General features: G+C 41.6%; 3 protein-coding genes across 8 annotated transcripts in view; 1 reads left to right on the top strand and 2 right to left on the bottom strand.

The window, feature by feature from the left end:
* Window positions 1-9,138, bottom strand: part of LOC113640227 (collagen alpha-1(XXVI) chain) — a 40,259-nt gene extending 31,121 nt beyond the window's left edge. The window contains exons 1-3 of one of the 3 annotated variants that reach the window (XM_047806735.1): window positions 8,589-9,138; window positions 6,206-6,328; window positions 5,844-5,941 (exon numbers count right to left, since the gene is read on the bottom strand). In XM_047806735.1, coding sequence (XP_047662691.1) covers window positions 5,844-5,941; window positions 6,206-6,328; window positions 8,589-8,758 — 391 coding nt within the window. In that variant the 5' untranslated portion in view covers window positions 8,759-9,138. Of the gene's footprint in view, window positions 1-5,843; window positions 5,948-6,205; window positions 6,329-8,588 lie in introns of all 3 variants that reach the window. The other 2 variants (XM_027142620.2, XM_047806734.1) reach the window with 2 other exon arrangements.
* A 2,971-nt stretch (window positions 9,139-12,109) lies between these two features.
* On the top strand, window positions 12,110-16,129 carry srprb (SRP receptor subunit beta). The gene is made up of 7 exons (XM_027142740.2): window positions 12,110-12,317; window positions 12,633-12,727; window positions 12,818-12,895; window positions 12,981-13,057; window positions 14,207-14,343; window positions 14,639-14,693; window positions 15,534-16,129. Exons 1-7 carry the CDS (start codon window positions 12,125-12,127, stop codon window positions 15,739-15,741), a joined length of 843 nt encoding a protein of 280 aa, XP_026998541.2. The 5' UTR covers window positions 12,110-12,124; the 3' UTR covers window positions 15,742-16,129.
* A 691-nt stretch (window positions 16,130-16,820) lies between these two features.
* On the bottom strand, window positions 16,821-20,175 carry wdr53 (WD repeat domain 53). 4 transcript variants are annotated; one of them, XM_047806530.1, is made up of 3 exons: window positions 19,981-20,175; window positions 18,839-19,360; window positions 16,821-17,570 (listed from the first exon to the last, which is right to left on the bottom strand). In XM_047806530.1, exons 2-3 carry the CDS (start codon window positions 19,325-19,327, stop codon window positions 16,932-16,934), a joined length of 1,128 nt encoding a protein of 375 aa, XP_047662486.1. In that variant the 5' UTR covers window positions 19,328-19,360; window positions 19,981-20,175; the 3' UTR covers window positions 16,821-16,931. The 4 variants fall into 4 exon arrangements, with proteins under 4 accessions (XP_047662486.1, XP_047662484.1, XP_047662485.1 ...); XM_047806528.1 differs by having other exon boundaries at window positions 18,839-19,345; XM_047806529.1 differs by having other exon boundaries at window positions 18,839-19,340.
* Window positions 20,176-21,058: the final 883 nt, after the last annotated feature.

Genomic DNA, 21,058 nt, shown 5'->3' with positions numbered 1-21,058 from the left:
ATGTTGCAAAATGTCAAGTTTTAGACATTCTTGCCTGATTCTTACAAGGTTTTTAGTATACATTATCATTACCTAACTCTGGATTCTGTCGAAGGTAGGAACACTCGAGAAAAAGGACTTGTCACGGGTTACGTTGCTCCCCTTTAAAGATATGGAGTTGGAGCAGTCTGCTTAAAATCCAGTGGCTTGCCTAAAACCATGGTCGAGAACGTCTACAACAGGATGCTGAAACTTTTAGTTTTCTTTGGCACTGTTTCATGTTTCTTTTCAACAGCTTAGGGAGGAATGTTTCAAAAATGGAACTGGTCACAATGACATGTGGGAGGGATTGATAAACTGGAAGGGAGAGGAGATGAGATGAGCGCACAAGCCGACTTATATGTTCTTCGGTGTTTGACTAAGTTAAATGTGGCCCCTTACAGGATGATGGTACAGCCAAAATATGCAATAACACCTCACTTTACATTAGAAATATGATCTAAAGACAAAGTGTTCGATTCATGTTTTCCATTTTCCAAAATTCCAGTCTTTTAACTTTGCATGTCTTTGTATTTAAGTTTTGTGCCTATGTAAGTATGAATGGAAATTCATCACTGTGCAAACAGGGTCACATTCTGCATATGGAAAAAAAAAGGAAAGCAAACTGTCGTGTCGGCCCCAGCGGTCCAGTGAAAAGTTCTTAGCACTACGTGGATCTCTAGCTATCACTCATTGAGTTTTTATTACATGGCCCCATAAACTCAGCTGTTTCAAACTAAAGATTTAAAGCTTAGTGCAAGGATAGAACTCTCTTCCACATACCATCAAGCCAGACTGAAACAAACTGGGTCCTGGGTCTCATCAAGATCAAGATTCTATCCCTTAGAAATGCTCTGCCCCAGTGGAAAATCCTCTTTGCTGGGGTAAAGACAGCTTGTCTGGGCCTCATTAGCATCAAATGCCCCAAACTTAAAGAAACTGAGGCATCTGCTGAACAATCCAGAGTGATCCCCCCCCCCCCCCAAACATTTTCCAGTTGCAGCACCAGTGTATATGTGTAATATGTTGGAGGGCAAAATATGATTAGAGTTGTTGAGTCACAAAAAAGTGTTTTGTTTTTTTTTATTTGGAGATGTGTGTACTCCTCAAAGAACAATGACGAACAAACTATTTTCAATCACTTACAATGCTTAATATACTGTATGTCTGAGAATCTAGTTATGTCGCTATGTAGAAGCCAACATTCTGTTTTCTTATTTAAGCTTAGACAAAAAAATTTATCAAGAGTAACTCCTCCGGCATTTTCCACCGAGGCAGTTCGAGTGCTGGTTCGGAGCCTAATTTAGAACCAGTTCTTTCTGTTTCGACCGCCAAAGCACCGGTTCCGAACCAGGAAAAGTGGTCCTTAAGTAGCACCAAAACGTTGCTGGTCTAGACTTAATGTTTAATACACTTTTACTTTACCGCGATATGATACATTATCATCACACATGATAGTAGGTAGCTACATGCTAAGGCTAACGTTTTTTCTGTGTTAACGATAAAAATAACGTTATGTACTTTATCGATTACAACCTCCGTTTATACAGATTACACGGAGCCGCACGTACACGTTTTATTCGCCGCGTTTGGATGCCGATGTAGGTTCGCAAAGCCATGAGCATTAACAGTAAAGCAACATCCGCCATTGTTGTTGTGTTTGTGTTTGCCGCTGCTGCGCTAACATCGCTGGGACACGAGACACGTATACAGTGACGTCACACTCGGCGCTGTGACGGCTCTCTAGCCGGTTCTTTCCGGTGGAAAAGAGGCACTAGAGCTTTGGAGCCACATGCACCAAATTCGGATATGTTGTAGACCATGGTCTGAAGTTTGTTGGTATTACTTTTCTAAGCGATCTGAGGTACTTCCGGTATGGGGTCTCAAATTGGCCTTTTTTTCACATGGACTCCCATTATAAACCAAACTCGGCCAGCTCCTTTAGGGTGATACCCTGAACAAAGTTTTACATCGGTGTACCGACTGGCCTTTCGGTTGTACCACAGCCACCCCCCCAAAATATGCAACATGGACATGTGACCTATCAAGACACTCAGAACAATGAGGGGAACTTCCTCACGTGTATACTGATGACGTCACGTGACGTCACGTGATGTCACGTGAAAACAAAAAAAAAGCACAACATGGACATGTGACATATCAAAACACTGCGTCACAAGTTTGCGTATGACGTCACATGCCCGTCTCCATTTGCCTCCAAATGTTTTGGCACCGTAGCACTCCACTAGATTTCACAAGTTTTATGTCCACTCCCCTCCAAAAAACACCGGCCTTTGTGAATACTTGCCTCGTCAAAGCCAACACCAAAGTTTGTCGTGACGAACTTTACAAATCAAGTTTTAAGAAATTATTCTGCCTCTTGAAATTGAAAGGTCATGCTAGTCAATCGTGCCTTTGTAGTCTTGAACATTCTTTATCATAAAGGACGCTCCGTAAATCTTAATCCTTAATCTTCTTTTATCTATTTGATCTCTTATTTTCCACCTTTATTCTGGCAAATATAAAACCTTGCTTTGTCAGGTGATCCTTCGGTAGGTTTATTTCTCTCTGTTAAGTTCTCAGCCTGTCCTTCCCATATGGATGTGATTTTCTGAGGACTTAGCCCATTAGTGCGCACACATACATTTTGCCAAAGGTAAAGCAAACAAAGAAAGTCTGCCGTTACTTTCCCACAACCTCTTTTGTGTATGTATAAATACACAGTATGTCAGGAACAGGTTTTAAACTTTAAGTTGCTACACTTTTCTTTATTAAGGAAGGGAGGACTTTTGAAAATATCAGTACTTATCTGTTATAGCTATCTTACCTCATGCAGTCCTGAAAAGACCTTTGGCTTATACCTTATTTGGATCAGCAAGTAAACTGTATTTATTATAAAAGCTAAATATTTGTCATCGAGCAGACAAAACGTCTCAAATGTACCCTTGAGGACCTGTGTCACTCTGTACAAGATGGTCCTTGGAAAACTGCTGATTTTCTACATACTGCCTCTTTGGAGAGGAAATGAAGTGATATGAGAGAAAACAGAGCATGCTGATGAATGTATACAAATACATCCAGTACCTCTGTGGTCTTAACCCAAAGACAAGCAGTGTAAAAAGAGAAAAGAAAGAAGGACAGGGAGGGGACATATGGTTTGTGGAGCACCACAAAGAATCCTGATGGGGATTGGCTTATATAAATATGTGAACAAACATCAGGGGGTAGTGTCTGTGACCTGCGAAAAACATCTCAAAGCGTCTCGTTTTCTCCCACCATGAACACTCCCCCAAAACACTGACCACGGAATTCTCTCTCACGCATGTTCCCATGCAAGCAAGACATACACACACACACACACACACACACACACACACACACACACTGTAACGAGACTGGCATATCCATGGATTTTAAGTAAAGCCATGCTTTTCATCAGCAATATACATTTTTTTCTTAAAGGTTGTGGAAACAATCACTAATGTGTATGTGAGTGAGTGAGTGAGTGAGTGAGTGAGTGAGTGAGTGAGTGAGTGAGTGAGTGAGTGAGTGAGTGAGTGTGTGTGTGTTCTATCCCCTTCAAAGAGCTAATGCTGTTTCATCGGCAGACAGAACTAAACATTAAATCCATTAAGCACTAACATTCAACTGCATTCCAACAACATAAATGCCGGAAGACAGCTTGGATTTCTCTAGGACAGGATCCAAAATCCCCAGGTGGCAAATTTTGCAGTGCTCCCAAAGAACAGGAAGAAGGGGTACTTTGTTGGTTGCTGGCGTTTTGATTCCTACTGCGTAACAGGTCATAAACAGGCTTTTTAATTCAGCGATACATGAGCAAAGAGGGTTAATTAGCATCTGACAAAGCTTTCCTCAGATAGCTTTATTTCTGCACGTCTCTGTTTTAACAAGGTGATCGATTTCCGCCCGTCGCTACACAGCCCGATATTTGTGGGAACAAGGTGTAGCCCCTGTGGCTGCTTTTCCATCAACTCTTTTAACAAGCAAGCGAGGAAGGATTTTACGTGCACCACAAGTGCCCTTGTTATCATTCACATGCTCTTTAATACACTCCCCTGGTTTTCAGGATAAAACGCAGCTCGGATATGTGTGTAATCTAGCTGTGTGTGAGTGACGCGCTCTCCCTAGCTGGCTCACTCCTTCAAGCACCAAAAGGCCCACAGCGCTTCCAGATGTTCTGCAGCCCAGACGGCTGGCCCATGCTCAAGCATGACGGCCTCCACTAAAGCCCCCCTACCTCACCCCACCCCAACCGCCCCTTAGATCCATGCAGGCCGAAAGTTGGGCCGACACAATACAAAACAGTCAATGTTGTGGTATCGAAGCTGTGAAAAAGGTCAACGAACGAGCCTAAGGCTGGAACTAGTTCCAAAAGTGCCCGATGACAGCGAGAGTACGTGAATTAGGTATGCACCAGGGAAAAACGACGGTACGGTATAGCATTATGGAAGGCTAAAATGTAAGACGAAGGAGCTATGTGTATGTGTGCATGTGGGGGGCTGATATTCCATGCCTGTGGTGGATGATCTCACTCTTTTTTCGAAAAGAAAGACACAGAAGAATCTCGATTAAGGAGCGTGAAACCACGGAGCACTTATGACCGAAAGCCTGCAGAGGAAAAGTACAAGACAGAAACATTTGAGCTTAGTCACTTGGCCAAGATACAAGAAGAGATAATGGAATAAGTAGGAATCAGAATTCCAGCATACTCTTAAGAACTGTGTGCAGGATTTTCTCCAGCTCCATCCATACCTAACCCTCACACTAATGAGTGCAAAATTGGATTTTGGTTCAGTCATCCCTAATGCTTTTTTCTCACTAATCAGCACACTATGGCAAGAAACAATACACCCGGACCCATTACTACCCCATAACATTTTCAAAAACATTCAAACCATGGCAACAATTAACCAATGGACACATCCCAACTATAGCAGAGCCACAGAGGTTGTATTAAGAGTGTATTAATTCCCTTCATATGATTTCAATAAGTAAATAGAGCCTCCAGCATCCACAGTGAAGATTAACTTGGACAGAAAAGCATTTTTTCTTCAAAGATAAAAAGAGGATCACTATTTGTTCAGAGAAAATGTACTTCCTGGATCACGAAAATTTATTACAATGGATCCATGTTAGATTTCACGGATTTCCTGCTACAGAACATGAGTTTGTGAAACATTTGTATGCCATTGAATAAGCGAGATTGGATTTTGGGTGAGTTGAAACACATTACCAGGTGACCACTGCTCATGATATTAGATGCGTGGGATAAAATCAATGGATTAACTAAAGGAGATGGAGAGGCACGGTGGCTTAGTGGTTAGCACGTTCGCCTCACACCTTCAGGGTTGGGGGTTCGATTCCCGCCTCCGCCTTGTGTGTGTGGAGTTTGCATGTTCTCCCCGTGCCTCGGGGGTTTCCTCCGAGTACTCTAGTTTCCTCCCCCGGTACAAAGACATGCATGGTAGGTTGATTGGCATCTCTGGAAAATTGTCCGTAGTGTGTGAGTGTGTGAGTGAATGAGTGTGTGTGTGTGCCCTGTGATGGGTTGGCACTCCGTCCAGGGTGTATCCTGCCTCCATGCCCGATGACGCCTGAGATAGGCACAGGCTCCCCGTGACCCGAGAAGTTCGGATAAGCGGTAGAAAATGGATGGATGAATGAACTAATGGAGACCTTCATGTATGGTGATAGGAAAACATTTGCTTATTAATCTATTTTTAGCCTCCAAGATTATTGGTCCAAAAAAGGATAAAAAAAAAGTAAGTAATGTGATTGTTATGAATCGTATTTTTTTTACCCACCTACACTGCAGTCACTTCCCAGGAAGCCGGGACAGCACCTCCATTCGAGCGCGGTCACTTGTCGATACGCCACTTTATACGCAGGCCTGATCACAGTCCTGTAACTACCAATGCAACAGAATCAGCACTGTACTGTATATCTAACCCATTCCAGCCTTTGCATTCGGATACCTTCAGCTGGATATGATTCACAATTCTTGCAACAGTGGCTTTGGATTGCTGTAGGGACGTTTTTAGTTTCAAAATTTGATTATACTCAAGACTTGAGCCAACATCTCATTCGTTTTAACTGAACTGTCCTGTAGTAGTTTTTTTTTTTTTTTGCATTCACACATGAAAGAGTGAATGATACAGGTTCTTACCTGATGACTTTGGAGCAGTGTCCCGGCCATCGACAGCCCTGGAAAACCCTCTGCACCGTCGTCTCTGTGCCGTTATGTACCTGGCACGTCACCGTCTTCGATACCGTGTACTGGCACCAGTTCCTGCATTGAAATATAAGAAATGATGAGCCCATGAATGCACAAAAGCTTCAGCATTCCAGGATGTTTAACATCGGTTCTCCAACCAGCAGTTACGGTATTCAGATCAGACGCTGTACGTCTGATTTTCTAGGCTGCTTTAGATTAAACTGTGGGGGGAACGAAACAATGGACATGGAATGTGAAGAAGATTTGGGTCAGACAGGTTTTTTAACAATATAACATTCATAAATTCCATCGCTTAATCATGCGACTAAGACTGAACAAATGCTCGACATATGCGAACGTTCACCACAGTATTGACTGACGCTATAAAGATTATTCCGGAGCGGCACGGCACGGCCAGATTGATAAAAAACGATCTCTCTGGTTATCATTTATCGTTGGATGTTATGGGCATAGACGGTAGAAATGAGCTGCAATTCATTGTTAAATAAAAAACATCTCAGACACGGAAAAGGGGGGTAAAATAGAGTCTAGGGTCTAATTTGAAATTCCGAGACAGGAACTGGAGAAACATCGACCATGCCTGAGTTCGCTGATATAAACACACCTGACACGCAGTCAACAGCAAACAGATTTCTCTTGACACAAAAAATCTGTTTTAAGTTTAGATTTATAAAGTAATTATTTTGATTTCAGGCCATTTTTATTAATCCTGATCATTTTAAGGCACACACGTGAACAGCTTGGCGCGGTGTCGGCTCGAGCGGTTGAGGCCCTGGATTGTTGATCAGAGGCTCGGGATTCAAGCCCCAGCGCTGTCAGGCTGCCACTGTTGGGCCCTTGAGCAAGGCCCTTAACCCTCTCTGCTCCAGTGGTGCTGGATCATGTCTGACCCTGTGTTCTGACCCCAGCCTCCAAAGTTAGAATAGAAGAAAGAATTCAAATTAATTCTATTCTAGTTAGTAGGTTAGTTAAAAATATTCAATTTATATTCAAATTAATATTTCTATTTATCTCTAATGAGTAAGACTGAGGTTACTGTAGCAAGGGAAAAACTTCCTGAGATGATATGAGAAAGAAACCTTGAGAGGATCCAGATTACGGATTACTGAATTTAAACCCGAACAACAGATTACTGGATTTAGACCTTTTTTTTTCCTGGAAATAGAGATTTTATAGGTTTTGTTTTGTTTCGTAAATTCTAATGAAACCAGCAGCAGCAATCAAACCACTGCGGCTCTGATCAGGCAGTTACTAAGGATGAATCAATCGACTCTTACTGTAAAGCCAATGGTCTTGTTAGTGCATAACGTTTTTTGAGAACCGTAATGTTTCCATTCAAACTCCATGTAAAACATTTTTTTTTTAAACCTGAGTGAACACACATCTATTTTTTTTTCAATGTGTAAGTGTCCTACATTTTGTTTGTCCTACATGCTCTCTTTTGTGTGTGTGTGTGTGTGTGTGTGTGTGTGTGTGTGTGTGTGTGTGTGTGTGTGTGTGTGTGTGTGTGTGTTCAGAGGGATCTCCGTTCCAGCAGGAACTTCCTATCCATCCCTGTATTTGAACCTGTTTACAACACGTGATCAGTACTCAGCTACATCTCTATTACGTATTTTGTTTGGAAAGTTAATACAGAAATATTAATGTGGAATAACAACTTAAAATTGTTCAAATGAATCAGATATGAATCATTCCGTCTCTGAATCCGAATCGTTCCGTCTCTGCGAGTGAACAAGTGGCAGATGATTTTTTCTAATGGCTTTATGATGTGTTTTCTTTAAAGATCTTTGTGTTCTTTTCTTAAGTAACTTTAATGTCAAGTCCAAAACTGATTTGGAACATTGAACTGATTTGCCTACTCACCACTTTAGCTTATAAGACTCTGGCACTGATTCGGAGCAATTTTTTTTTTGGGAACATGTTTTACCTGAGAAGGTGCATGTGCTGGAGAGTAGACCAACTGGCCCAAGTGTGTATTTTTTAAATGGTTCACTATATTCATGATTCCTTGTGAAGGTACAAACGATACAGTTATCCGGGGTGATCCTAACCTAGTAATAAGGAAAAGAAGAGCATACTGCATTTAGGATTTGTAAATAAGATTAGGGGAAAAAAGAAAGAAAGGCTGGAGTGAACTTTTCTGCAACTTTTCTCAAGATTGGAGTTGCTTTGAATGTTTCTAATTAGGAGCAATCTGGCAACCCAGTTAATGGCACTCGTTTATGTAAGTGAATATGGATTCCTAGGAAATAAGGCTTTAGTGCTTGAAATGCGTGGAGAGTAAGTAAGAAAGTTGAGCGTGTGTGTGTTTTACCTGCGCTGAGAGCTGATGCCTGCTGCAGGGGGTCCGGCGACGCTTTGTTCTGCGCTCACATGCTGCAGTGTGAGTCCTTGGAAGGGGTAGATGAAAGTGGTACCGTAAGAAAGTCCGACGCAGGACATGAAGAAGAGACACAGTGTGCTCCAAAATGCGCAGCGCGCCATCGCTCCGGTCCTGCGAGAAAGCACCAAGGTTCTGCTCAATGCCGCGGCGAAGCGCAGCCACACATCCGCACTGGAGGAATCAGATAACCAAGAAGGCTATACAATGGTACAGCGACACGCTCTTCACCCCACAGAGGAACTAAATCATGCAGATGCAGGATTTTCTCACACCACCCCCACTTTCTTCAGCTCGACCTCCAGAGTGGATTGAAGTGTCTCTGTAAACGGTTGGAGCGCGCGTAATGACGCACCGACTTCACACGAGCAGTATAAGTTAGGAAGAAGAAAAAAAAATAAAGTGGGTGAAATCTAGAAAAGCAAAGACTCCTTATAAGATCATCAGGAAGATTCGGTGCTGAAATCAATATAAAAGAGAGTTTTATCATGAGACACCAGGAGTTCTCAAACGTTTTACAGCCAATGTACAATTTACAAAAAAAAAAAAAAAGGAATCTTATTTAAACATAAGCAATACTATTTTGTCTTGTTTGTCACTTGATCAGAGTTTGTCCTGAAACAGCATTTTGATTCTGTTTTAAAAGTGTAGTTTCTTCATATTATCCTAATCTTAAGAAACAATCTTTCTTCACACCTCTCTGTATGGTGTTGAGCCTGATAGTGAGCCTGGTCGATCTATTCAGTGGAGAAGATACAGAGTTTAATATGAATGCACAAGACTTTCTTCTCTGCTGTAGAGTTACTGTACATTTAAAAACTTTTGAGTGACTAAGTAAAAAAATATGGGTTAAAAATTTACAGGTAAATATCACTTTCAGAGTTAACCAAAAAAAAAAAAAAAAAAAAAAAGCCTTGGAGAAACAGGAGCAATTAAAAGAGATGATGCAAAAATAGCAGCTCTTTTGATTTCTACGTGTAATTTTTGCTGTCTTGTGAAAAGCTTTCCTGTGTGGTTCCACATTAATAGAACTTTTAATCATTTCCAAAGAGGAACAACAAGAAGAATATTTCCTAAGATTGCTAGAATTAACCTATCATTGAGAGAGATAGATAGATAGATAGATAGATAGATAGATAGATAGATAGATAGATAGATAGATAGATAGATAGATAGATAGATAGAGTGAGAGAAAGAGAGAGAGAGAGAGAGAGAGAGAGAGAGAGAGAGAGAGAGATTTCCTAAAAGAACCTGATATAGAGAATAAGAACCGCTAACTATCCAATAAACCATAGAACTAAGTTTTTATTCTAAACCCTTCAGGGGTTCCTTCAGAGAGAAAAAGCAAAGGAATGATTCTAGATTTAGACAAATACTTTTAGCTACTTTTACAAAAAAATGTCATTAAAAAATAAAATAAATAAAATTATATATTGTCTGTCATCAATACATCATTGTGATCCCTGATTTTACTGTTTACTTTTTTTCTAAGATGTTCACAAGTCTGGTCTGTCCGTGCTCCAGTCAGAGCCACAGAAATGTTTTGTGTGACAGAAAAAAATCTTTTCATTTATCATTTATCCCCCCAGACGTGAAGGTGAGAATATTGACAGATTGTTGAAGAAAATCTTTTGTCCCTTTCCGGAAAGTGAAGCTTGCTGTAAGGCTGTCTGATGAGCTGATGATTTTGATCAGCTGTTCTACAGAACAAAGGACTTCTCTGTAGCCGTTAGTGCTCTGAGCTGTGCAGTTGGTCTGAATCTGAAGACGAGAGTGAGGGTCTCCAGCCCTCTTTCTGCAGGCTTCAGCTCCAAACCACATCTAACATACTTGATTCTACTAATCAAGCTCTTCTGGAGACACTAATCAGGATCTAAAGGTGGATCGGATGTTTTAGATTAGAGTTGGAACTGAAGTCTGTGAGAAGCACTCGAGGAGGAGGGTTGCACTCGAGAGCCATGCACGAGAGTTCGAGGATAAACAGCTTATTATAGATATTATTAATGCCGTATGCAAATATGTTTATGTTTATTCGTTCTTCTTGTTTATTTAACAAGGATGAGATTTTGTGTTTGTATTTTGCATCACTTGTGTAGTGTATTTTTTACAGACTGCAGCTGTAAACGCTGGTTCTAAGCATGTTTTTTTTTTGCTTGAGATAACTGAACAAATACATGTTACAGGCTTACAGAGCATAAAGCCCATAACTGGCTTTGTGTCACATATGAAGTCACTTAAAAGTACACGCCAGCATTACTCTGCTGTATGAGGAACAATACACAACAGAAAGGTGAGATGTAACCATTACCACTCCGTGCCTGATGCCATGTCCTCAGGTGTTTCATTCCTCTGTTTTTGATTTCTGAAGATTTTGGATCTCCACTGAGATGAGGGTGACTCTGTGAGGATCCTGAGGCTTCTAGAGATCTACCAGCTCCAGTTAGACTCTGCTGTACTAAAAAGGAGACACCAACTCCATGTGGTCTTTGAGGACAACAATCTCCTCACTGATACAACATTCATCAGACTGTATATTTATAACCACACCCTCCAGTGACACCTAAAGGAAGATGAGGTTCCCCTTTGAGTCTGGTTCCTCTCAAGGTTTCTTCCTCTTCCATCTAAGGGAGTTTTTCCTCCCCGCAGTCAGCCGAGTCACCTCAGACTCGTTCATTGGGGATAAATACAAACGCATTTCAATATATCTAATATTGATCTTGATTTTTTTGTATTATATTAATCTTTATATTAATCTTTTGTTCTATGTTTATGTTTTGTAAAGCTGCTTTGAGACGATGTGCATTGTAAAAAAAAGCTCTATGGAAATAAAATTGAATTGAATTGAATTCGTTAAGGTTGCATGGTGGCTTAGTGGTTAGCACGTTTGCCTCACACCTTCAGGGTTGTGGGTTCGATTCCCGCCTCCACCTTGTGTGTGTGGAGTTTGCATGTTCTCCCCGTGCCTCGGGGGTTTCCTCCGGGTACTCCGGTTTCCTCCCCCGGTCCAAAGACATGCATGGTAGGTTGATTGGCATCTCTGGGAAAATTGTCCGTAGTGTGTGAGTGTGTGAGTGAATGAGAGTGTGTGTGTTTGCCCTGTGATGGGTTGGCACTCCGTCCAGGGTGTATCCTGCCTCGATGCCCGATGACGCCTGAGATAGGCACAGGCTCCCCGTGACCCGAGAAGTTCGGATAAGCGGTAGAAAATGAATGAATGAATTAATACGGTGAAACACCCACAAAACATCCACTTACATAATAAGTGCACACACACCAGCCTTTATTTTTATTCTCTTCATGAGTTGAGCAATTATAATACATTATATAATACACTATAAAATACACATATCATTAAATATACATTTCAGTACAGTGAATCCTAAACAGCTGGAACCAAATTACCTGATTCTGATTCTCTAGGGCTGCTTTGATTCTGATTCTCTAGGGCTGCTGTGAGACGTTTCCTGCGCATGCGCAAGACTTGTGACACGTGTGTCAGCAGCAGCGGCAGCAGCAGCACCGCCATGGAGGAGAAGCTGAACTTAGATTTGGAGAATTTTTCCATGGAGCCATTTTTTGACGACCTCGTGAAGGCAATAACAGAAGACCCTTCATTTCTAATTGGGATTTTTGTCGCTGTAGCTGTTGTTATTATTACATTCGGTAAGAAAGCTTTCTTTGGGCCTTTTAGCAACGTCTACAAGGAATATACTAGTTCCCAATCGTTTTCTGACAAATCCCGCCTTCTTGGCGATGATTGGCTGGTACGAGTGCTGTCCGGCTCCGTTTGGCTAGTAGATCCTGAGCCTTTTTTTTATTGGTAGTGAGTGAAAAGTATTAGCCAATCACAGCGCATGTGGCGGAATACGGGTAGGAAGAGCAAAAAAAGCTATTATATTTTTGTGACTGTATTAGCTTGTTTGTAATAGAAATAAAAAAAATAATTGCCACTAAATATAACATTTATCTACATTACAGTGTTTCTGAAAATTTTTCTGGGCTCTAAGAAGACAAGAAACGCAGTTTTACTAGTTGGTTTATGTGACTCTGGAAAATCTCTGATCTTCAGCCGGGTGAGGAAGGAAAATGTCGCTGTTTTAATGCGTTAGATTTCATGAATGTTAGAGAAATGATTGAAATAACCGGTTAGTTTTGTCTTACAGCTGCTAACAGGGAAATTCACCCCAACTGTGACCTCCATCAAAGAGACTAAAGCTCCATACAGAGCAAAAAATGAGAAGGTACCAAATAAAACCCCGACAAAACTCATGGTTTTTAAAGTTTTTCATGTATTTCTCTGTAAATATCTCTGTTTCTTCTCCACAGAGAACCAGCTGGACTCTTGTGGATATTCCTGGTCATGACAGAGCTCAGTTTGTGGATAAGTTCAAGGAGACAGCCAGGTAATAATCCTGGACATGATGTTCATTCCTACGAGACCCTTTTTGGAGGGTTTTCGGGACACTTTAAGCTCGGGTTGTGCTTGGGACGTCTCTGTCTTTGTTTTACGTTGACGTCGCTTTGGAAGATTCCGTCGTCTGCGTTGTCTTGTATGGTTTGTATTTATGTCTGTACTTTTGAGAGTCACAAACAGCTGGAACCACATTCCCTGTGTGTGTTAACACACTTAGCCAATAAACCTTCTGATTCTGATTCTGATTCGTCAGGACCGGATGTGGTGTAGCGTCCATCGATGACCTACTCGTACTGTGTAAAGAGAACGTGATCTATAAAGATGACCGAACTAAAGCCTGGTTAGAGAGGAGTCAGTACAGTAAAGCACGTGATTCCCTGATTATAACTACGTATCTTAAAGGTGCGGTGCAGGATGTTTGAAAAATGCTTCAGAAAACTGAGTCGGGCCGACTAACAGAACAAATGTGTAGCCAATGAGCAGAAAGGGGCGTGTCTTGTCAATATGCGGCGGAGAGAGTGTTCAATGCGCATGTGTGACATTAGCAGAAAGCGATTGAAACACTGACATGGCGGATACCTGCCGTTACCTCCGACTCGGGTTCTAGGTGTTGAACGTCGTCTTCCGCGTGAAAGAAGCTAAACCTTTCACGGTACAACACACAGTACTACAAAAACACATTCGTATCACCACAGTATTACTCATTGTGTTCATTTATTGATAAAAACATCCCCTCGGCCAGCCGCCCCAACAGGTTCCGCCGTCATAGTCGCCTGGGTTACGTATGTATGTGTGGGGCGGAGCTATCAAAACAGGGGTGACACCCATTTGGGTTAGGGGCGTGTTTGTTTTGGTGATTTCAAATGTCAACATAGGCTTTCAAAGATCGTACACCCCACCTTTAATGCTCTCTTAGTAGTTGCCATGGGAACACACGGGTACGCAAAATGGCCAAATGTTTCTGGACACCTGACAATTATTCTTCGTTCTACTGCAAGAACCGCACTCGTACAGGACGTCTTCGTATAGTGTAGAATTTTATTTTGAACGACGTAAGTTCTAAACAGTTATCGCAATATGAATGTCATTTGTATAAAGTCGTATTTAGAAGCTTGACCGCTTGTCTTCGTCCCCCCAGAGCGATCGTGTTCGTGGTGGACAGCGTCCTGTTCCAGAGGGAGGTAAAGGACGTGGCCGGGTTCCTTTACTTCCTCCTGACTGACAGCGTGCTGATGAACAACACTCCGACCTTATTGGTAGTCTGCAACAAACAAGGTTTTTTTTTCCTCTCTTCTTTACTTTTCCAAAGTTTGTTGAAATGAATTGGACAAAAACGTATGCAGCTTGTAATGAACATTTCTGACCAATCAGAAAGTATTTAAGTATTTCTTTCTATACCATAAACATCTGGCTCAGGAAATCCCTGAATTTATAGACTTGATCCAGTACATTGTGTAGAAATGGTACAGATTGACACGAGCACATTAAAAACGAGTTTAATACAAGTGCACTGACGCAGAATTGAACTTTGGCTCCTCCCACTTTCTTATTTATTTTTTCTGTTTAATAGACCTCACCATGGCGAAATCGGCCAAACTGATTCAACAGCAGCTGGAGAAAGAACTGTAAGTGTTCAAAACGGTATACCCTTAGTGTAAAGAGAACCTCCTCGTGATGATATTGTAATAAAATGAGTAGAAATGTTGGTGTTTCCCCTTAAAATGAAAGAGAAGATGGTAGTAAAGGTAAAAGTTCTTCATAAAGCATCTTAACCCTTGAAAGAGCTCATAAGGTTAAAAAGTGTTAGAAGTGAGGAGGACTTTCAAGAGGATGAAGAGTTTGTTTCTCAGAGTAGAAAATGTCTGAAAGGTGAAGGAGAAGAAACGTGTTGTGTACGATATTTAATAACGATGGTGAGTTAATAAGATGATACGGATTAGATCGTGTAGGGATTATTTTTGTCACCAATCCGATTAGAGATTAGATCTCAGACACAGCAGAAATGCCATAGCGACAGAAATATGTCTCTATGAGGTTTCTGCTCTGTGTCAGAGATGTTTACATTTATAACATGCAGATGTTAGCGCATCTCTAACGTGATGGGTCACGAACATAATCCCTACACGACATAGACTCAAATATCTTAACATAAAGACAAAGTGAAGGTTTATAACAGACCTGATGTTAAAAGCGTGCCTGATTTTATTAAACAACCAATCACAGTCTTTATAAGAAGGTGTCATTCCTAGTAACGGGTTAAGCCCCGCCTCCTCTCTAAGATAAAAGTCCTTGTTCAGAGTTTCTTTGAGATTATTCCTAGTTAGAAATGTTTAAGTTAAATTAGGAGCTCCCTGAGATCATCATTAGTGTCTTTATGAACACGAGGCCTGATCTTTCTAATCAGACATTAATTAAATAGGATTGAATTATATATTAAGTATATTCGTCTGTGTCCATTTCGACAGAACCACTCTGAGAGTGACTCGACTGGCGGCGCTCTCGTCTCAGGACGGCTCGGTTCGTTCCACGGTTCACTTGGGGAAGAAAGGCAAGGACTTTGAGTTCTCTCAGCTGCCCATGAAAGTGGAGTTTTTGGAGTGCAGCGCGTTCGGCAGCGTCGAGGAAAAAGGCGCCGGAATCGAGGCTTTGGAGAAGAGTTTGGCCAAATTATGAACAGAGGAATAAACAAAACGGGTCGCCGTTAGAAATCTACAAAGTCGTGCGTTTAGACTCGAAGTCTTTTATTACACAGTATTGTTTTGTATAGTACACTTACATCAGTTAGTGTCTTTACTTTGTTCCAGTTTTGTGAGGTTCTTCATCCCAAACATTCACACAGGTTTATTTATACAGACTACACACTTCATCCAGAAGGGTTTCATTTAACACCATAAACTTTCTTTTTTTTTAAGGTACCAGGAGTGTTACCGTGTTTAAACATTTATTTCGACGTCACTCCGCGCCTGCTTTGTGCCTTACGTCTAAAATGTTTGACTGTGTATTTACGCTAACTCCTTAGGCTCTGAGTTGAATCCTGTAAATAAACTGTGTGGTTTTTGCATGTTCGGCTTTTAATCGGTGTCCTGAACTCGTTTTAATTAAACGCATGTTATAATTCATGGCATGAAAAGAATACACGATATCCGGCAGGTCGGTGACTGATTCGTCTACGTCACTCGTTATGTTCCTATAAAAAACACCATGATGTTTTGAATACTTTTTTTAAAAAGGAGTTTTGTTTAACTGGTGCAATAATAAACCACTGAAGTTGTTCAGTGATACACAATGATTCGCTCCGGTCCTATTCCGACACGATTCGCCGTATTGGAGCCCCGATTTTGATTCAAGTCTCTGAACTAAGTAAAATAACGACAGATAAATGAATAAATAAAAAACTACGAACAGAGAGTTAACACTGAAATGAACCCCCTTGGTGTTTATTCTCTCGTTTTGATCGAACAAGGTGTCTGACTGAAACATCTATCGGTGTTACTTTAAACTTCTTTCATGAAAGAATGACGTCACTGATGCTTCAGTACAATTATCGTTAGCCGATCGTTGACCCACGGACTGCGGGTTCGACTGTCTGTATCTGCACTGGAAACACGGCTCTCAATAGTGCATGAGAAAAAAAAAACTGGAACGTTAAACACACAATAATGATAAGTATTAATCAGACATGTCGTTGCTATGTATGAAGAACCGGCCCTGGAGTTTCAAACACCCACACACACACGATAAGCAGACAGAAATCAGTCAGTCTGATGTACTCTGTATTTAAAAGCACCCTTTGTTTAACCACAAGGCAAATAAATAAAGATAAACAGTTCTTTTTCCCCACACTGTTGATGGAGAAAATGCAGCTAAAGCCCAGACAGAGAGTACACAGATAAACTGGAGCTCTGATCCGCCACAAGTAAGCTAGGTTGTCCTTTTAGAAGAGCCGGACACACCCAGTTCACCTTCTCCCCGTGGGCCAGTTTCAGTTTCGACGCCATCTTCGTCCGACTCGGGTCGATACTTCTAGCCTCCTCTGCGAGCTCCTCTTCGCTTCTCTTTCCCTCTTGCGCTTCGTGAGTCGCCGGCTTTGACGTCTTGTTTTTGGGCTTCCTGCGTTGCGCCTTGGCCTTGACCTCTCCTGCCACAACAGGCTCCTCGCTGATATCCCACAGTGCCACTACTCCGTCGTTGCCTCCGGTGGCCAGCCAGTAAGGATGAGGCATGAAGTTAAGGAAGTGAGCTTGAGAAGCTCCCTGACTGTGAGCCTTTATCGCCCCCTGCTGCTCAAGTCTGGAACCGGCACCCACGCGGGCGAGGTGTACGCGCCCGTCCTCTGCGGCACACGCCAAAATGTTTCCACACGCTGCCACGCTGACACAGTGAGCCAGAGGCGGGTTGAAAAGCTGACCTGCTCGTTGATGGGATCTCTCTTCTTCCTCCGTCGCCTCCTGTAGACTGTAGGTCCACACTGGACGAGCTTTCTGCAGGTTCCACAGCATCAGCTAGAGAAAGAGAAATAAGAACTGTGTTAAATGTCAACTCCATTCAAATGTAAAATGCATAAGACGGTCATATAGAAAAACTTAAACGTCGTCCAGCTTCCGCATCTGTTTAGGAGAAAACATGCCTTAGTGAGCCACAATGCTCACTATGCTGCTGAGTCTCATGTTTTGGTTGCCAGAAATCAAACTAAGCAACTTTTGTGAATTATTATTCTTATCTTAGCCAGGACAGATCACATCATTGTATCATGCAACGAATATAGAGAAATAAAATTTCATTCCAGTGAATCCAGGTTCGAACTGCTATGAGACGTGTCACCACTAGAGGGCAGCAAATCCGCACTGATCCTGTATTTATGATCATTCCGATAGCACATGGAGGCTGCATGATCTCATACCCTCTGGTTGTGGTAAACACAGTTACTGTTTTATATTAGTGGGATTTGTATGCAAGACATCAACACTGACTTCTAAATGAGTGTAAAGCTGTTTAAGTTGTAAGGCTGAATGTCATTTCAGCATTCAGTCTGAATTGTTTACTAAACAACAGAAAACAAGGAAAGTTGTGTATCTGAGTTAGATGGAAGCAACGTGAGCGTCTGACCGTGACCAGATTTAACTCGATCGACATTATCACTGATCTTCAACACCTCTGTATAATTCTCTCAAATTTCCATCAGTCTCTGTGCACCTTGTCGTACCGAACACGTGGTCTGTTTTAAGGCATCTAACCTTGAGGATGAAATTCCAGGACACAAATAGGTTCAGCTAAACAAACCCCAGCTGCAGGGAGATAAGGACATTCAGTCTCCTAATATGGGTCTATAAAATCGATTACCGATAAATAGCACGTCCAAGAAAGCGTCTTCTTAGGAACTGTTCGGCTTTGTTGAAGTTTTATGACTTACAGGCTGTATAAACCTAGAACGGCTGACACACACAAAGTGTCATCTAATGTAGTGGAGTGAAATCCTTTAGCCTCACTTGTGTTCTGGTTGTTAGAGATATATTGTGTGTTTTTGTGCTGCACTCTACACCGCAGTCCCTTTTCCACTCAAGTCCAGTCATTTCCTTTATTACAGAATTACTGTATAGCAGTCGTTCAGGTCAATTAATATGCCTGTGGAAACACAGTCCAGACTAACAGCCAGACCAAGTTCTGCATCACGTAATTACAGAATCTGCTTTTCCTGGGATAATGATTTGTTCATCCCATCATTAGGTTTTAATCTTGTAATTTTGTCTGCTGTAAAATCTGTCCCTCTCACCTGCATGTCCAATCCGGCGGACACGAGGCTCTGTGGCCTCTGGGGTCGGAAGGTGACGGAAGAACAGATGTTGGTATGCTTTCGTAGAGTGCGGCTCACTTTACCCGTCTGTAAGTCCACCACCCTGACAGCCCCGGAATCGTCCGCCAGTGCCAGCGAGGCGCCCGTTTCGCTCACCGAGAGCGAGTTGATTTCGTCCTCACCGACATCCTTGAGTTCCTCCACCGGCTTCTTCAGACTGCGTGGGTCCAGGATGCTCACTGTCTCACCGTGAGACACGTACAACAATCCAGGTGCCGCGTTGGAGAAAACCGTACACGTGACATCGTCTCGAGAGGTCAAACGCAGCTGTGAGAGAGGCTTTCCTTCCTGAGTCCACACGGTCACCTCGCCTCCTTCGGCCCCCGACGCCAGAAATCCGTCGCCTCCTCCTGCGGCTCCGACGCACAGCACCGGGGCAGTGTGGCCTCCTGCCCAGTGCTGCGCCATGCTGCTTACTGACCTGTACTGGGAAGAAGCATCCTTATAAACGTCATTCAAGATTAAAAACGACACAATCAACATAATATTCTTCTATATGCATGCAACATCAATGTATGACTATTGTTGTTCAGTATTATGTTCACACGTGCTGCAGATTTATACTTTAACCTAAATACCTTCTCAAGTTCGGTGTAAAGTCACCAGTTGTTGTTAAGAGTCACGTGGTTCACGTGACATTGATGTCCCAGCTATAATATTACACTTTAAACCTGTTTGAACCTTTGTTTTTGTTGTTCGTTTGCTTTTTTTAAGGACACTGAAATCTAAATAACGAGTTTGTTCTAAGAAAACAACATTAAATAAACCCAGAATTCTGACTTATAGATGTACATTATATACAGTATACAGACTAAGAACCCGGATGTAAGTCATTTAGCATGTTTTAAGTTTACTCGCCTTCTATAGAATAATAAAGATAAGAAAATAAAACCCTAAAACTGGAAACACAACTCCTTTATGCGTTTTATCTGATTAAAACATCTTCTAGCTCCAGTTTCACGTTAATAAATGAACGAAACGTCAACAAAATTGAACCAAAATGCTAATTTGTTGTTAGCTAATTTGTTAGCCAAGAGGAATAACACCACATTAACACCTACCTGAGTGAATTTGTATGAAACCAATGGCTGTATTAATCCAAACTAGGCTTCAATACTTTTCCTTTAACATGTCGATAACAAAATAAAATGTATTTCTCAAACATAAACACAATAATTGCTGATTCCTGCGCTACACGTGCAGCGAATACGGAAAGGTCGCGCTTTGATGACGCCATCACCCTGCGCGCTTGGGTAACCTAGTTACACCATTTAAAGCGTGGGTGACAGAAAACAACATAGAGAGGTATAAATATTTAATACCTCTAATCTGTCTATTTAGATTTGAACAGTTAGATTTTAACTGTTTATTCCTGATCATTCATCAGACCATCAGGATAATAACTATGAATGAAAACTCAATAATAAATGGGACAACTTTGGTTATGGTGCTTGGAACTTACACCAGAGTGATAATAAACACACACAACTATTTGGTTTGTCTAGTTAATACATGCACTTGCTTGAGATTTTATTAACTACCATGTGAGTCACTTTATAAGGTCCCTGGACCCTCTTTATTGTAAGGGAGCCACGGTACAACACAAATAATGGTGCTTCAGTGTGTCATGCACAGCAGTGGTGCTGGCATTTTTAAACCCTGTACACTTCCTTTATTCGGCACACCTTCCTTATCGGTGTACGTTAAAGTTATAGGTGTGCAATATCAGATATCCCAACCCAATTCAATACTCAACAATCCTGCATTAATGTAAGAAGCTGTTCCATAAAATGGGACATTCAGGGACCAACATGAAATTTTCATGGATTGTTACTAGAATGGAAAACAAGTTGTATGTCAATAAATAATATATATGTATACGTATAATGTAAGGATTGAACATTCAAAACGCAAAATATATTGTACCATATGCCCTGTTCGTTAGACATACCAGGCAATAACCAGTCTTTAAACAATGCGTAATTCACACTTGTTACGTTCTATGCTTGTGGGTTCTATGCTCTTTGCTCCACTATCTTTTCAGATCCCTACCATTGGACACTTCCTGTCAATCTTCATTATCCTGTGTGATGTCACCCGTCGATCCACCAGTCAACCAGAATCAGGATTAGAATCAGA

The sequence above is a fragment of the Tachysurus fulvidraco genome, chromosome 22, assembly GCF_022655615.1.
Source record: "Tachysurus fulvidraco isolate hzauxx_2018 chromosome 22, HZAU_PFXX_2.0, whole genome shotgun sequence".
Classification (NCBI taxonomy): domain Eukaryota; kingdom Metazoa; phylum Chordata; class Actinopteri; order Siluriformes; family Bagridae; genus Tachysurus; species Tachysurus fulvidraco.
This window is presented reverse-complemented; position numbering and strand designations above follow the sequence as displayed.

Excerpts from the sequence above, each read along its gene's own strand:
- srprb (XM_027142740.2), top strand. The coding sequence starts at position 12,125 with ATGCGCAAGACTTGTGACACGTGTGTCAGCAGCAGCGGCAGCAGCAGC. Across the intron at positions 12,318-12,632 it reads TGTTGTTATTATTACATTCG|TGTTTCTGAAAATTTTTCTG; the intron begins GTAAGAAAGCTT and ends TCTACATTACAG. Across the intron at positions 13,058-14,206 it reads AAGTTCAAGGAGACAGCCAG|AGCGATCGTGTTCGTGGTGG; the intron begins GTAATAATCCTG and ends TCGTCCCCCCAG.
- wdr53 (XM_047806530.1), bottom strand. The coding sequence starts at position 19,327 with ATGGCGCAGCACTGGGCAGGAGGCCACACTGCCCCGGTGCTGTGCGTC. Across the intron at positions 17,571-18,838 it reads CCGCCGGATTGGACATGCAG|CTGATGCTGTGGAACCTGCA; the intron begins GTGAGAGGGACA and ends CTCTTTCTCTAG.